The following is a 15679-nucleotide window of genomic DNA, read 5'->3' as shown; positions in this document are numbered from 1 at the left end:
TACCTTTTAGGCTACTTATACTTTTATACTGGATATTATTGAGCATTAAAACTGACATTTAACAAAAACAGACAGGGTTGTGTAATTTTATTTTATATATTTTAAAATATATAGAATATTTTTTATATTTATTTTACTATACATTCTCTTCACTGTATGTAAATGTATAATAAAATAAAATGACAAGTCTGTCTCTGTTAAATGTCAGTTTTAATGATCAATAATGTTTCATATTTTTAAAATGAAAACAAAAAGAAGCAGGGTTGTGTTTTATATATCGTGTTGTTATAAATATATGCAGTGAAGATAATCAATGTATGCGCACATTTGTGTGGCCATTAGCCTAATATGTTTACGACTTTTTTAAATGAAAAGATGCAGAGTTGTGTTTTATAACATATATTGTTTTATTGTTGACGAAAAGAGGCAGAGTTGTACTTTATACCATATTTCGTTTAATTGTTGCCTGAAATATAGCTACATAAAGAGATAACCGGAGTAGCCAGAGCGTGCTGAGTGACGCGATCAAGAACGCCGCGGTTCCGTTTGCAGAATAACCGGACTCGCGTCCTCTCGTCCTCGGGAGTTCGTTCTCCTGAGTCGAACTTGACAAGTCTGAACTACCTAGGACGCAAGTCCGAAGTTTGCGCAGGCTACTATTGATAAACGGCCAGACTGTGCTCCAAACCGTGTAGCGCTGCATGTGTGTGTGTGTGTGTGTGTGTGCCTCTTGAAGCGCGTTCTCCGGAAATTCATTAAAGTGCATGCTGACGCAGCCGGCCAAACGTGATTAGAAAGGCATTTTACTAAATATTTTTTTCTTAACAATATATTTGTAACGCAAGCAACTTAATTTTATTGACATCAGTAACTGTAATCAAATTACATAAATTTAAAATGTAATGAGTTACATTACTGCGTTACCACGAAAAGTAATTAGAATACAGTTACTTTGTAACGCGTTATACCCAACTCTGCTCAGTTTGTAATAACACAATAACCATAACGCATTGTTCATTATAAACGTGGGATTATGAATTATATTGAGAACGTCGTAGCCTACATAGAAAACCTGCCGTATGTACCCTGAGTGCAAACCTTAGCCGCATTCATCGTGAAGCGATTTGCAAATATCAATATAAAGGTTAATACAATTTTACACTTACTTTTTCTGGAGGATCAGCAGGGAGACATGACTAGTTGGTAACGATTCTTTTTTCAGGAGCAGCTTCTTATCAAAATCAGCTTTATAAGTTACTTCCTTCGTTAATAAAGCAGTCTGGTGAGAAAAGATTTGCGAATCGCGCAAACATCAAAGCATTGACGTTGCTCGTGGGGAATATTCCCTTCGAAAACAAAACTCAGCCACTGTGTCTTCAGCGGTTCGGATTTAGGAACATCAAAATTACTGCCGTGTTCGTTATTACACCCAAGAACAGAACACCAAAATCGCTTAGACGCCATTCTGCTCCAGCATATCAACAATGACTGACTATGATGACTGACAGCTCGCTCAGGGCAGGGATCTGTTGAAACGCCGCTGTAAATCAACAATCGTGGGAGGGGCGTCCGATTTAGTGATGTCACAAAATCGAACGGCTCAATTTGAGGCAGGGGAAAACATATAAGGAGATTAAAACAAAAACACTGGATAGATTTTTATCATTATATGATGGGTGTGTACAGGCACTGCCAACACACATTTCAGCACAATCAACTTGAAAAAGTGCATGTACTGAATATGCATTGTGCATGTATATGACCCCTTTAAGTAGTTTTAAAATTTATCGAATTACAATACTTAAAACAAAACATACTTAAGTAAAATTACAGATTTTAAAATCATATCCGTTACTGGGTAAAAAAAAAAAACTAAACTAAACAAAATTAGCTTTTCATAGTAGGTTATGTCAACAGCAGAGGAGAAAGTCCGCGAAATTTAAAAAATACTACTTTTATTGTGTCACGAAATGTAGTTTTAAGAGTTTTTCAGTCACGAATGTAGTTGTTTAAAGCTCAAATCTGTGGTTTATTTGTAAAGATGGCGCCTATTTAAAAATTTGATCTGAAGTTTTCGGAGTTGTGCGATCCAGGCGATCACCGGGCGCTCAGCGCCCATGTAACCCGCCTGGAACAGCTTTAACTCGGCTAGTCCTTCTGACGTTTGCCTGGCACTAAAGTGATTACCCATAAAACATGCTTTGAACCAATCGGATTGCTTGGGTCCAAAGCTGGGACCCAATATTTCGGTGGGACCCGAACACTTCACCACACCGGCTGCCTTTTTCTTCTGAGTTTTCCCGCTGCCGACCAGCACCATAGAAACCGTTTTGCACCCCCATTGTTAAGCTCTTCGAAACGTCACGACACTACAAGGATTCTGGGTAGTAGCCCATAGCAAAGTGAGGTCTGATGCGCACTTGCAAAAGGGGTGCATTAAGTGCGCTGATGATCAAACCTGGAGAACATCACTAGAGGATCGAGACATGTTCTACGGACATGTACCCTACGGTCTTGCACCCCTTAGTGAGAACACACATTTGAGGGGCACAAGGGTGGAAGTGCCCTAAATTACCCTGCAGTACACGTCCATAACGCTAAAATATGTGATGTGAAAGATTACGTGTCATTCTATTATTTTTGGCTGTAGAACTTGCATGATAAACAATAATGGGCGTGCTAATGTTGTTTTCCTCAGTCTCTCAGCATAATTTCAGAGAAACGGGCTCTGATAACGCATTGCTAATGTTAGCAATGACGACTCGCCGTTTTTATTACACAAACTATTCCTTACCTTTCAATTCGATGACCCACCTCCTCCATATGAGCTAACGTAACGTTACTTTGCACGAACATGCGAAACTTTGTTCGACTGTCATGAATATTTGAAATGTCCATTTACATCAAGTACAAGTTAGCCAAACATAGATTAATCTTAGTTACCTGTCCAGAAATTCTTCTCCGTTTTCAGCCGTCTCCATCTTTCAAAGGCATCTCCTATACAGATCCTTGTTTTGGACTTTGTCACAAAGTATTTCGGATTCATAAGGTTTTTTTGGTTTCGCAACGTTAGACATTTTTTTTACCCGATTCCGACACGTTTGTAGCTGCAGCTGTGGTAACTAGCAGAGCTGGCAACCAGGATGCCGCAACACTACTGACTTTGTGATTGGTAGATAGGTGAAGGGTGGCGCATCAGACCAAAACACAACATGACAACATCAACATCAGTTGAGGGCTGCAACTTCACTTTTTAAATGACAATATCCTGGCCGGACTACTGTTGTCAGTGATATAAGTATTTGAAATGAACATGATTTCTTAATTGTCTAGTGACATATCAGGGCCATTTTATGATTAATTGAAATACATTTCTTACATACAGCTCCTTTAAGTAAAATTTTATTGAAATAATAGTACTTTTACTTGAGTAGAATATTTTAGTACTCTTTCCACCTCTGTGTGTAAATGTGCTTTTTTGACCAACGGTTTCCACTTCTGATGTTATTTCTAGAGAGAAATTACTATAGTAATTAAATATTCACTTGGTTATCACCAAAGCTCTCTCTATTGTGCTGTGGATCATTAAACAGTTAAGCTGCCTCAGAAGTCTGTCTAAAATCAGTTTCGTGAGGTACCTTTGTGTGCAAACAGAGAGGCAGCAAATCAGCTGCCGAAGTTTATGGACACAGCCCTGGTGTGACGTCAGTCCTGCCAGCAGCATGTGATGCACACCTGAAGCTAACTGTGCCTCATTGCCACTGCAATAAATCCAGCACCATGTCAGTCCTGTTGGCCACCAGGCAGCTTCTGTAACGTGCCTGAACGTGGGGAACGTGGGGAAACGGCTAGCAAGAGATTATTTGAGGGGAGGTTGACACTGATGAAGTAACTATATAGTTGTGACCAAAGCATTGTCCATTATCATCGAGTGTGAGGGAAGGCTAACGGCTATGTGTACATCTAAATGTAGGTCTAATGCTTTGAAGGCCTACACAGGAAACTATGCCAATTAAGATATTTACAGACACACTATTACACAGGCATTTAAACAAAGGTAACGAGGAAAGATGGGAAAAGTAGAGGGGAAAAACAGAGAAAGAGAGGATACTGAGAGAAAAATTGTGCTAAAAGGCTTGGGAGAAAGTGAAGAGTGAATAAGATTAAATGAGGACTACGGAAGTGTAAGCTCATAAATTACATTTATCTGTATTTGATCTCAAGCTAATACGCTAACGGATTAGGCTTTTCATAAACTACAATAGCTGTGACCTAGAAATACATTCTCACAAGCATTCAATGAACTGAATAAGCTATAAACCGAAGCATGGCTAAATGCATTATCTCAATCACCCTGATGGTTCTGCAGTCCACAGAGAACATGAAAGTTAAATCTATCTGTTATTATGACGTCTAAAAACATATTGGATTCTGGGATTACTCCTCAATCCAAAATCGCAACAAAGCATCTACTTCAGGGGAAATCACACCTAATCATATGATGAACAGTTTTTAATTTACTCTTAAAACGGAACAGATTTGACTGGTTATACAGTAACTTTTCATTACACGCATGTACCAGGGCTCCAGACTAACTTTTTTCACCTCCGTCCTGGAACCGTCCTGAAAAACAATTTGAACCGTCCTAAAGTGAATGTCAACCGTCCCAAAATAAAAATGTTGATCTACTGTAGATTTAGTCGGCTAAAATCTTATTGTATTTCATCGACTAAAACTAGACTAAAACAATTCAGATGACTAAAATAATGGGTTTAGTTCAATTGTAATTCATTAATTTAGAATGTCTCTAAAATTCCGGAGAAAACATCTATTAACCTGTTAATATGAATGATTTTAAAGTTTGAACATGCAAGATACAGATTTAACTACTGTGACTTAAAAAATCTTAAAATTAAATAAAACCAATTTTCCTAAAGTAGAACAGTCTTCTTTACAATGAACGATTTATGCATTCTTTATAACTACTTGCATACATCATTCTTTATTATATCAAGCAGCAGACATATTTATTTGTATGAATTAAATATAGTGAATCCTTAAAGCTATTAACGAGCAGTGAATGCTTTTCTCTTTCCAATCCAATTGCACTGATGCACATCCGATAGACTCACAACTGTTTAAGACTCACAACTGTTTAAGACATAACCAACATAGTTTACGTGAATACTCTCCAAAACGGACATTTCGAAATAATGTTGTGTGTATTTGTCCATTCAGACACAAAACAGAGCTCAATTCAGTACTCGCGCGCTGTATAGGTGTCTATGTGCATGGCTGCACGCGTCGTGTCAGGTGTGTGCGCACAGAAAACCGTACCGAATAGAGCTCTTTATTTGCGTCGTCACTCTTATTCAGATCTATATGTCTGCTCTACTCATTCTCCCAGACGTTTAAATTTTTTTATGTTTCATGAGACATGCAGCGCATGTACAAATGTGCGCATCTACCACACACGCAGGACATCAGTTCTGACTAGATCACTTCCCAAATCGTCACCATCTAACATTTTTGTCTAGTTTTTATTCGTTGACGAAAATGTCAATATAATTTTGTCATAGTTTTTGTCATTCAAAACTAGTTTTTATTTAGTTAACGTCTCGTTTTCATCTGTGAAAAAATGTCGTTAATGAAAATAAACGAAATTAACACTGCACCAATAACAGGGACTGTCCCCAGAAAACGTGGTCACCCTAAATTAGACTAAGAAAAAAAGACCACAAATATATTGAAATCTAACTGTATGCTTTAGCTAATATACACACACATAGCCGGGGTAGCGCCCGTTAGCTAGCTAACGTTAGTAAGTTAGTAGCAAGCAGTTAGCAGCAAGCAGCTAGCAGACTGTTTCAATCCAATGATGGAGGAGATGCAGGGCCGTCTTGGTGCTCGATCTGTTTTACCTTACCGTTGTTTAACCAGCGCAACATATTTGCGATGTCATTAAGCCATTTGATAGATGTACCGCGAAACAAATCTCCGGGTGAGTAGGCGCTCAGTGATAGTAACTATAGTAACAGCATGAAGACGCGCTCTTTTGTAGTCAGCACTTGGTCAGTTTATTTTGGCATTTTCTAAGTTTGCCTAATAGGCTAGTTATAAATGAACATGCATACAAAAATGTCTTTCGTCCTGTAGGCGTCCTGGAGAATATTTCTGTTCGTCCTAAACACATTTTCTATCGTCCCCAGGACGATAGGACGCCGTTAGTCTCGAGCCCTGGCATGTACCTCTATACAAAAGTACCCATTCAGCAAATTCACATAGTGGCACACAAGGGGAAATGGTCTAAGAATGAAGAGCACCTGCTGAAATAATAGCATCATTAATTCAAACTGTCTATTAACTGTTTTAGCACTATGTTCACTAATGGGATTATGTTAATGATGCAAAGATGTTCGCAAAATCGTTGTTTTCCCAATATGACTGCAATGCAACTTACAGAAGGCAAACTTACAAATTGGACACAAGGCTACATATTCACAGACAGGCTCATGCAAGTGTGTGTACAGTGATAAAAAAACAAATCTGCATTGGGTACAATATCATACTCTCTATAACTTATACTCACACACCTGGTTGAACTGGATTGTGCAAGTACCACATGCTAAAGTAGTATAACTTAAGTGAATTCACCCTTAATGTCTCTCATGGCCCTTTTTTGGGCTCTAAATTACAGCCTTTTGATGCAACTTGGCCTTAACACAGTGGCCTGAGCATTTTTTTTTTTAATAAAGGAAAGAAAAAACAGCAGCGTTGAGGTTGTGTTATCCCTGCCTGCATGGACTCAATTCTCCTGCAGTGTTCAATAAAGGCTGGTTTCAGTCGCGGCAGCCAAACCCTGGTAGTAATAATTTGATTGGACAGAAATACTTTCCCTATTCTCCATGTCCTAGCACAAGCGTTTGGCTTTCTGGAGTCATTGTTTGCCCTCTCCCCAGCCTGACACTAATGCTTCAAACCACATTCAATAAAAACAACAGGTCATCACGAATTGCACAAAGAAACAAAAAACAAACACTTACTGGTTAAACGGACGTTGGACACTTGAATTTCTGACACACAATCATATACTAATATGAATTATATATATATATATATATATATATATGTATATATATATATATATATATATATATATATATATATATATATATATATATATATAATACAATAAATACAACAAACAGGTGTCCATATATCAATTATTAGCTACTGAATATAATATACTATCAACGTTTTTCTCTGCCCATGATTCTTTTCTACCTCAGAAGACCATAAAGCAGAGGGGTTTGTCTCGTTCCCAGTGACAATTTAGGCAGATGGCTCATCAGTAATGGGATTTCACTATTATTTACATAAGCCCCTTTCACACAGAGATCCCGGAAAATACACGGCTAAAGTGACCCGGGATTTGACCTGGGTTCGCTTTTACTTTGGTTCATTCACACTGCCAGTGATTTTCCGGAATCAGAGAGTGCGTTCACACACAACTCGTAAAAATCCCGTAAAGACACGTGACATTGGTGTGACATGTAATGTCTCAGCACCATCTATAGTTTGCTTATGAGCCGGATTTCTGTCGAGAAACCATGCTTGTGCATTTTTTTTTTCTCTGATTCGATCATAAATTAGCGCGTTAAGTACCGTTTCACTAGCCTGCTTTCACTTCACTTCAGCGTCATCATTATGACACAGCATTGATTACGGCTTTTGTTCACACAGCGCGCGTTCCGGGACTGACCCCGGCAATGTTACTAGGTCCCCAACCCGGCATCGATCCCGGCATCAATCCCGGTCGTGTTTGCGTTCACACAGAAGGTGTTCTGGCAATTCCGGCAATTTCCTGGGATCAACGCGCTGTGTGAAAGGGGCTATGCATACATTCACTCTACAGAAGCTCAAGTAGGACAGAAGCATGAAAGAGCAGCAGATATCTTTTAGAAAATATGGCACAACATCAGAAAACAAGCACTGGGTGTTTTGAGTAATTTTTAAGAGGAATGTTGAAACTGAATGCTTCAAACACAAATTAGATTTCAGCTAATAGCTTGTCACAAAGCAACACATAACTTTATGCTTACTCAACATCTTTTACCTTAATTTATTAACAGAGGATAAGTAATCACATTAAGGAAGTTGTGTTATAGATTATTGTGAAAGATATTAATAAAGATACACCATGTTCAAAAGTTTGGGGTCGGTAAGACTGTTTTTGAAAGTAGTCTCTTATGCTCTCAAGCTGCATTTATTTGATCAAATATACAGTAGAAAAATTAATACTGGTAAATATTACAATGTAGAATAACTTTATATTTTTATACATTTTCTATTTTATTGAATATTAAAATTAATTTGATCCTGTTATGGCAAAGTTGATTTTTCAGCATCATTTCTCCAGTCTTCAGTGTTACATCCTATAGAAATCATTTAAATATGCTGATTTGATGCTCAAGAAACATTTCTGATTATTATCAAAGGTTGAAAAGTTGTGAAAACAGTTTTTTTTTTCAGCTTTCTTTATATTCTTACAGGAATCGTTCAACAAACCTCAATGACAAATATTCCTGTACATTAAAAAGGGTACTGTTGATCACAATTCAAATTCCTAATCGTTGCGTTGACAAACTTTTTTCTTATGTGTCCTTTCAACGCTCTCCAGCTTTTCATCAAAGACAGAACCAACATTGTAAAATTTCCTAAGTAGTACAGAAAATCGGGCCCAGTTTTCTTATCGGCCTGAACAAACACACAGGATGATGAGAATTGTCTGTAGTGGCCTGTCGGCTCTGGGCTGGGCTTTGCTGGAGGCAGCGTGATAGGATTCAGCATGCAGCTTTATTACAGTTTATTCCAGCCCAGTTGCTTTGATTCGATCCAAACAGAAGAGGCTTTTTTTCTTCATTTACTAGCATTAGATCATCATACCAATGTGTATTAATGCCTATAAAATATTTATAGCAAACATATATTGAAAAGCAGTAAAAGGAGGACAGCAATAACATTGCATGGTGTGTGTGTGTGTGTGTGTGTGTGTGTGTGTGTGTGTTTTGGGGTGGGGGGGGGTTTGTTCCTTTGGTGATTATGTATGTGAAAGTTGTGAACGAGTGCATGCGCCATCACTTGTTCAATAATGACTAATAATTTATTGCTGGTGCAGTCATACAGACCAAGTCACTGCATGTCTGGTAGGTAGGTATATATTCTAGAACATGTACATGAACACAGATGACAAGCACACACACAGATTCTTTCCAGGTCAAATGCACTCCGACTCACGGCAAAAATCCAACTCCAACCCAACACGTTCCTCAAGGCCACAGCTACTAATGTAAACAAAGTGGACAAGCAGGCACAAATTCATAGCATCAATGTGGGCAACTAGGAAAGGGTTCTGTTATGTTCACCTATCGGTACGATATGTCTATGAGCAGGGAATAAAGCATATTTTAGTTGCTATGTCAATATGAAAAAAAAATCTATGGATACCATTTACTTCATACACATTCCTGGTCTTATTGCGAATACTTAACCCATGTAAAATAACTTTGATTTCCTGCTGACATCTCACACATGCTATTGGACAATTTTAACCAATAGGCAAAAATATATAGGGATAGAGTAGCAGCATTCGATTTTACACCATTCTTCTGTGTTACACACACGTTTTACCATCCAACCAATTCCCGCTGGATAAAATACATTCCTTCACATTAAATATAAAAAAGTGTCACATTAGGAAAGTAAAATGGGTTGCGAATGTCAGTTTGTTGAATTTATATAAGACTAAGGTCTTATAAGATCAATAAGACTTTTAAAAGAGGACTAAAGGGTCCATTAACCAAAACAGTGTTAAATGTGCCGTTAACATGAGGACACTATGATATACACGCAGCTGGCAAGACTCCAGAGTTCCCTTTTGAATGGGAACTCGTGCTGTCTTTTAGGACGCTAATGGGGAATGTCCCCATTTTTTTCTTCTCTTCAAGAGCTGTTTGTTTGTGACGTGTCAAAGGCAGTAATGGCAGCTAAAGCTTTCAGGAAGTGCTTACATATGTGTCAGCTCTATCTGATACCTGATGATACACACGATTTGAGTGTGATATGATCGGGCGAGGAGCATCGCTCAATCCTCAAGGGGGCTGAAAGCGAGCATTGCGAGAGTTTCTCTATGAAGAAACCTCACTCTCAATTTTTCTCTTTTTTCAAGGGAATTGGGATAATCATCTGCGCCCCGTGGATCAGGACCTGCTGCAAATAAGACGAGTAGGAGACTGAGATCATGGGACTCTCAGATGGACCTTACCGATTTTTTTATTTGAGAAAGGTATGGCTATTTCTCATTCTTTAGTGCCCCAGTGTCCTAGGACTTAACCCAAGACAGTTTGCTGATAAGAGTGTATGAAAACACATCTAATTTATTATTAAAAAATAAAACATTACTAATTTACTTGTTTAAGTACAATAGCATGATCACTTCACATGATGCTTGCAGACCATGAGGAACCTTTCACAGGTTGTGTCCACAAGTCAAGAGGATATTAAGACAGAATATGCTAGAAAAAAAACATTGTTTTTTATCAATAACTGGCAAAGGCCTACAAGCATTTTTTCCACATGAAACCACGAGCTATGGGAAGGTCATCATCAAGATTCTGGGAAGTAAAAATGCACATATGTGCACATCTACAATCGATTGCACCATAAAGCAAAACAGAGGCATGGACAGAGGCCTGGAAGGAAGGAAGGAAAGCTAGCCTATAATTGAAAGGGTCTTTAATGTGGATTGGCTGGCTGAGCTGTGTGTGAGTGTACGTCTGGTTTAGTATGCGCCTCCAGAATCTCAAACAGATGCTATGGAGTTACATAGGAGACTTGGAACTAAATATTCACAAAGCAGAAAGGGCTGTTCTTTATGTCACTGTATCAGTCATGGAGAAAATAAATATATAACAGAACATAATCACTTTAGGGGTGGGCTTTTCATTATTCATCAGCCTTCTTGCAGCAAAGCCAATCTCCCAAATGGCCTCCTTTCGACTCTAAATCTTAACAAATGGACGTGGTCACAAGCATACATCTCCACTGTAATCCCCCGTCCCACCCCACATACACTTATACTGCTTCATTGTATATGGGTGCTTTATCTTACATCTGACCCTGTCAAGAGAGTGCAATGGATGCCTGATACTGCTTGTTTAGTGGTGCTGATTTGTCGCATGAAAGGAAACACTTGGGAATTTTTCAAGCTCTCAAATCTTCTAAATCACCTCCTCTCTACAGTTTCAGTCTAGCCTTGATGCTATATTGAAACCCGCCTGTTTAAATCAACTGCCAGCTTTGGCTGTTCCTAGATTGTCACAGCCCTGAAGAACCATTTAAAAAAAATCTGTGTAATTTGTCAGGTACCACAGAAAATATTTTGAAATGTAAAATTAAATTTAAGTATCGAGTCCTTAAGAGCCATAATGATTACCAAAACAGTCTTATGATTTTAGTATGACCAATTCACACACAAAAAAGAATGCGTAAATATCAATACATTTTTTTTTTTCCAACTGAACAACCACCTTCATTAATAATTAATAATAATAATAATAATAATAATAATAATACACAATATTTCTCTGGACTATAAGTCATTGTGTTCAAAGATATGGAAATGAATAACAAATCATTGCTTTTGTAATGTCTACTCAATGATTTACTCATTTTCAACAGTAAAGTCTATAGTTTATTTTTTTCTATATTTATATAGAAATATTTTTTTTTTATTCTCTTTCTTCTATGCTTTCTCCATGTTAAGATATTGTCTTTCTCTAATTGTGCATGTGAGGTCTAGCAAGTGACCAAAGGGTCAAAGTCTCTTACTTGCAAATGCCGTCCTCGGCGTCCTCCAGGCCAAAGCGTGGATCAAAGGTCAGCTGGATCCTAGAACTTTCTGTGACTGCCACCAGCCTCCACACTATAACTGTATTCCGGGGATATGTGTCGGGGAATTCAGGACTTTGAATAATTCCATCCACAGTAACACTGAGGACCTTCTCGTGTTGAGACTCATCCACTCCTTCAGAAGAGAAAAAGCTTTATTAGTACAAATATCTGAATCTGAATTTTGAAACTGCATAACTCACCAGAGCGGAGAAATAACATGTCATACAGTCATTTATGAATAGTCCTTTTCCTTTTTTTTCTTAATGCAAATTAACATCAAACTGGATTTAGCTTCTAATGAATCACAAATAATATGGATTATGCGGTGCACTGTATGAATACTAAAAAAAATGATCACACAAAGCAAGGATGAACCAAACTCTTCTGTTTTTTATTGAGCATTGATTGACTGCAAACCTGATAAATCACATTAAGGGAGTGATAAAAGAGAAATTATGGAAGTGATTATGCAATATCAACACCATAAAACCAGTAGAATGATGTTCTATTTGCTAACATAGCATACGCTTAATGAATATCTGTGTATCAAAGCAATATTGTGCTTTGATGTTGCGTGACCATAATAGTTTCAATTATAGATTCATATAAGAAAGATGAATCAGTAGCTATAAAGTGTTATTTATAGTGACATGACAGCTGGAAATGGCAAGTTGTAACCAAAGATAAGAATTAAAGCTGGGTTGAAAAACACTGTTTGGGTGGTGGAAATTTGTGAAGGCTACCAAGTTTTTCTGCTACAATAAATTGTAGTTCTTAGACCTCTGATAGTTTAAAATTTCAGATAAATGCAAGGTGAAGAAGAAAAGTTTGAAGTACTTTTGAGCTCAGTGATTCTAATTTTGCAGGGCAACAAAGGTATGCCAAAACTTTAGTGGTGTTTAAAGCTCAGAAATGATTACTCACCGATTCACTTGCTACTGTTATGACAAGATTTACAGAGTTGTTCCTCCATAGAGGAAAAAAACCTATAATGGCTTACTTAATACAGCACAAATAATTAAAAAAAACTTTTACCTCTCCCTCTGCCAGGGAATGAAAATGAGTTTGTAGAACACAATGCTGACTTCCAACATGCTTTTCACTTGAAACAGAGTCATTCTTAACTCTTAATAAACATTTTACACTGAATCCTGACTATAGGATTAATTACAAACCCAGAATAACAATGTCACACTCAGCATTTGTAAACGCTGAGTTAATATGCTTATTTACATATTGATGAGGTTAAACACATTGATTGGACAAGTACAACATGCAACAAGCACACAATCGGTTCTAAAAAACCACTTGCCCTTCAGGCCAAATGACACCATGTGTATCTGCACTTATGTCTGGTCGTTTGCTATAATTGATCAACAATAAAATTTCCTTCAGACACACAAACTCTAAAAGGTTGTGTGAATGTACAAAAGTGAATGAATAAGATAACCACACTGAGGTGTTTATGATTGATTGCCCATTAAATGTAACGTCAAAGTGTTTCACAGTGTATAATCTTAACATTCAGATTTCACATTCCAGGGTCAAAAGTAGTATGAATTACTGGCTAAGCTAGAGTTAAAAACAGTCTGTACCTGAGTTTTAAAAGGAGTTTTAAAGACAGGGGTAAGTGGGGTAAGAAAAGCCTACAAGTATTTCTACATGTGCTGATAAACTTTCGCCAACATTTCACAACAGTTACATCACAGCAAAAAGAACTAATAAAGATCCAGCCTGAAAATATTTGTTTCAAAATAGGTAGAAATGATTCTTAGAAAGGGATGCTTCCCGTCCAATAAAATGTTATTGAATTCTGAAAGTGGATTAAAATCTAATTTATCCTGTTTTTGTACTAGGTTCAGAAAAGAAGTTTGATGCAAACAGACAGCTGTTGAAATGTAAAACCAGTGCTGGTTTTACAGACCTATAACATTAAGAGCCCACCCAGGGGAAATGAATGTGTGCACGCACACACACGCATGCACACGCACACACACACACACACACACACACACACACACACACACACACACACACACACACACACACACACACACACACACACACACACACACACACACACACACACACACACACACACACACACACACACACACACACACACACACACACACACACACACACACACACACACACACACACACACACGCACACAAAGCCAGTGTCAATAGGTATCCTGTTCTGTTACGGTGATAATACAAGATCTGTAATGCTCTTCCCTGTCTATCTGAATTAAGCAGCAACACCAGAACTATTCACCTTCAAAAGTAAGACAACCCCCCCCCCCCCCCCCCCCCCCCCCCATTCCATTGCTTGGCAAATGACTTGCGGTTCACACCGCAAGTCCTAATGCTCAATTCTGATTTTTTGCTCAGATCCGATTTTTTGATTGGCTGTTCACATTACCTTTTAAAATGTGACCTATATCTGATTGCAGTGTGAACTGTTTGAGGTTTCAAACTAACCGGCATGCGCAAAAGAACAATAACAATGACATCAGACGCAGCACTCGGTTGCACTAAAGTTCGGGAGGTTATGGAGGAAGTAAGCATATTCGCATTTATTTCATAATGTTTGTGTAATGGAAACTTTTGCGGGTTTATAGTTGCAAATTCACTACAGAGATCTGTGTGGATGCGTAGACGAAGCCAGGAGTGGTGGGAATATGACGTGAATAGTTTCACTGAGACGCTGTTCTCCTGTGTCCCCGTTCTTCCATTTCGTGTGCAATTTTTTCAAAAACGGAGCGGTTACGGAAGGTCCTTCGAGCTTGAATTGAAGTATCTCCCCATATACTACTTAGATATAACACCTCACTCTCATTGACTCGCTTCATCGCTGTTCTCCATATCTAGTCAAGTTTTTAATGTTAGGCTACTGTCTGTGTCTGTTGTGTCTAGGGCTTCGCCGGCGCATAATTGTGACAAATGTCGACGTAGATTGACGTAAAAGTCGCATCAAATCCGCCTTGATTGTTCACACTGCGGCCGCATTGAAAAAAATCAGATCTGGGTCTGATTCAGGACCACATATGTATGTGGTCTAAATCTGATTTGAAAAAATCAGATCTGGGCTAGATTTGAGTGTTCACACTACCTCTGAAGAAGTCTGACCTGGTCACTTGACCCCAAAAAAATCAGATTTGGGCCACTTTTGCCTGCAGTGTGATTTATCCTTCCACAGTCTGGATGACAGGTCCCATCACAAGCAGCAGTTAATGCTGAATGATGTTTCAGGAGTCAATGGACGAATAATGACTGAACCAATGGGGTTTTGGAAAGTTCTGGGGAACAGCTTTAACCCCTGAGGTGTGTCAGCAACCACAAGAGATAGAAATCCGATCACTCTGACATCTATAACTGAAAGAAGGAGCAGGACAGAAACAGAGAGAGAGAGAGAGAGACAGAGACAGAGACAGAAATCTGTTTAGATCATCAAAATTCAATCTGTTTGACTAAGACTCTGTGTGACTTGTTTATAATAGGCAGGAGAAAAATTTAGAGTGGAAAAAAGAAAAGAGACAACTGGTATAATTTCTCTCTTTAAACATCGCAGGGGCTGCTTTGATGTCTCTTTCTCATGTTATGATTAAATGCACTCTGGAGAAGAGATGTGAAAGACAATACACAAATACACAAACTTTGTGCAAGTCCCAAAAAAAAAAAAAAGACAAAAAAGTATACCAAATTTTGTGCTCGACACGCAG

General features: G+C 38.2%; 1 protein-coding gene across 2 annotated transcripts in view; it reads right to left on the bottom strand.

The window, feature by feature from the left end:
• pdgfc (platelet derived growth factor c) overlaps positions 1-15679 on the bottom strand; it is a 70420-nt gene that overhangs the window by 17817 nt on the left and 36924 nt on the right. For both annotated transcript variants that reach the window (XM_077248026.1, XM_077248025.1), the window contains one exon: positions 11890-12085. In XM_077248026.1, coding sequence (XP_077104141.1) covers positions 11890-12085 — 196 coding nt within the window. The remainder of the gene's footprint in view (positions 1-11889; positions 12086-15679) is intronic.

This window comes from Siphateles boraxobius, unplaced genomic scaffold, assembly GCF_051911475.1.
Source record: "Siphateles boraxobius isolate OS27281-9 unplaced genomic scaffold, OSU_SipBor_1 3, whole genome shotgun sequence".
In the NCBI taxonomy this organism is placed as follows: domain Eukaryota; kingdom Metazoa; phylum Chordata; class Actinopteri; order Cypriniformes; family Leuciscidae; genus Siphateles; species Siphateles boraxobius.
Note: the sequence above shows the minus strand (reverse complement) of the source record. Positions and strands in the feature narration are given on the sequence as shown.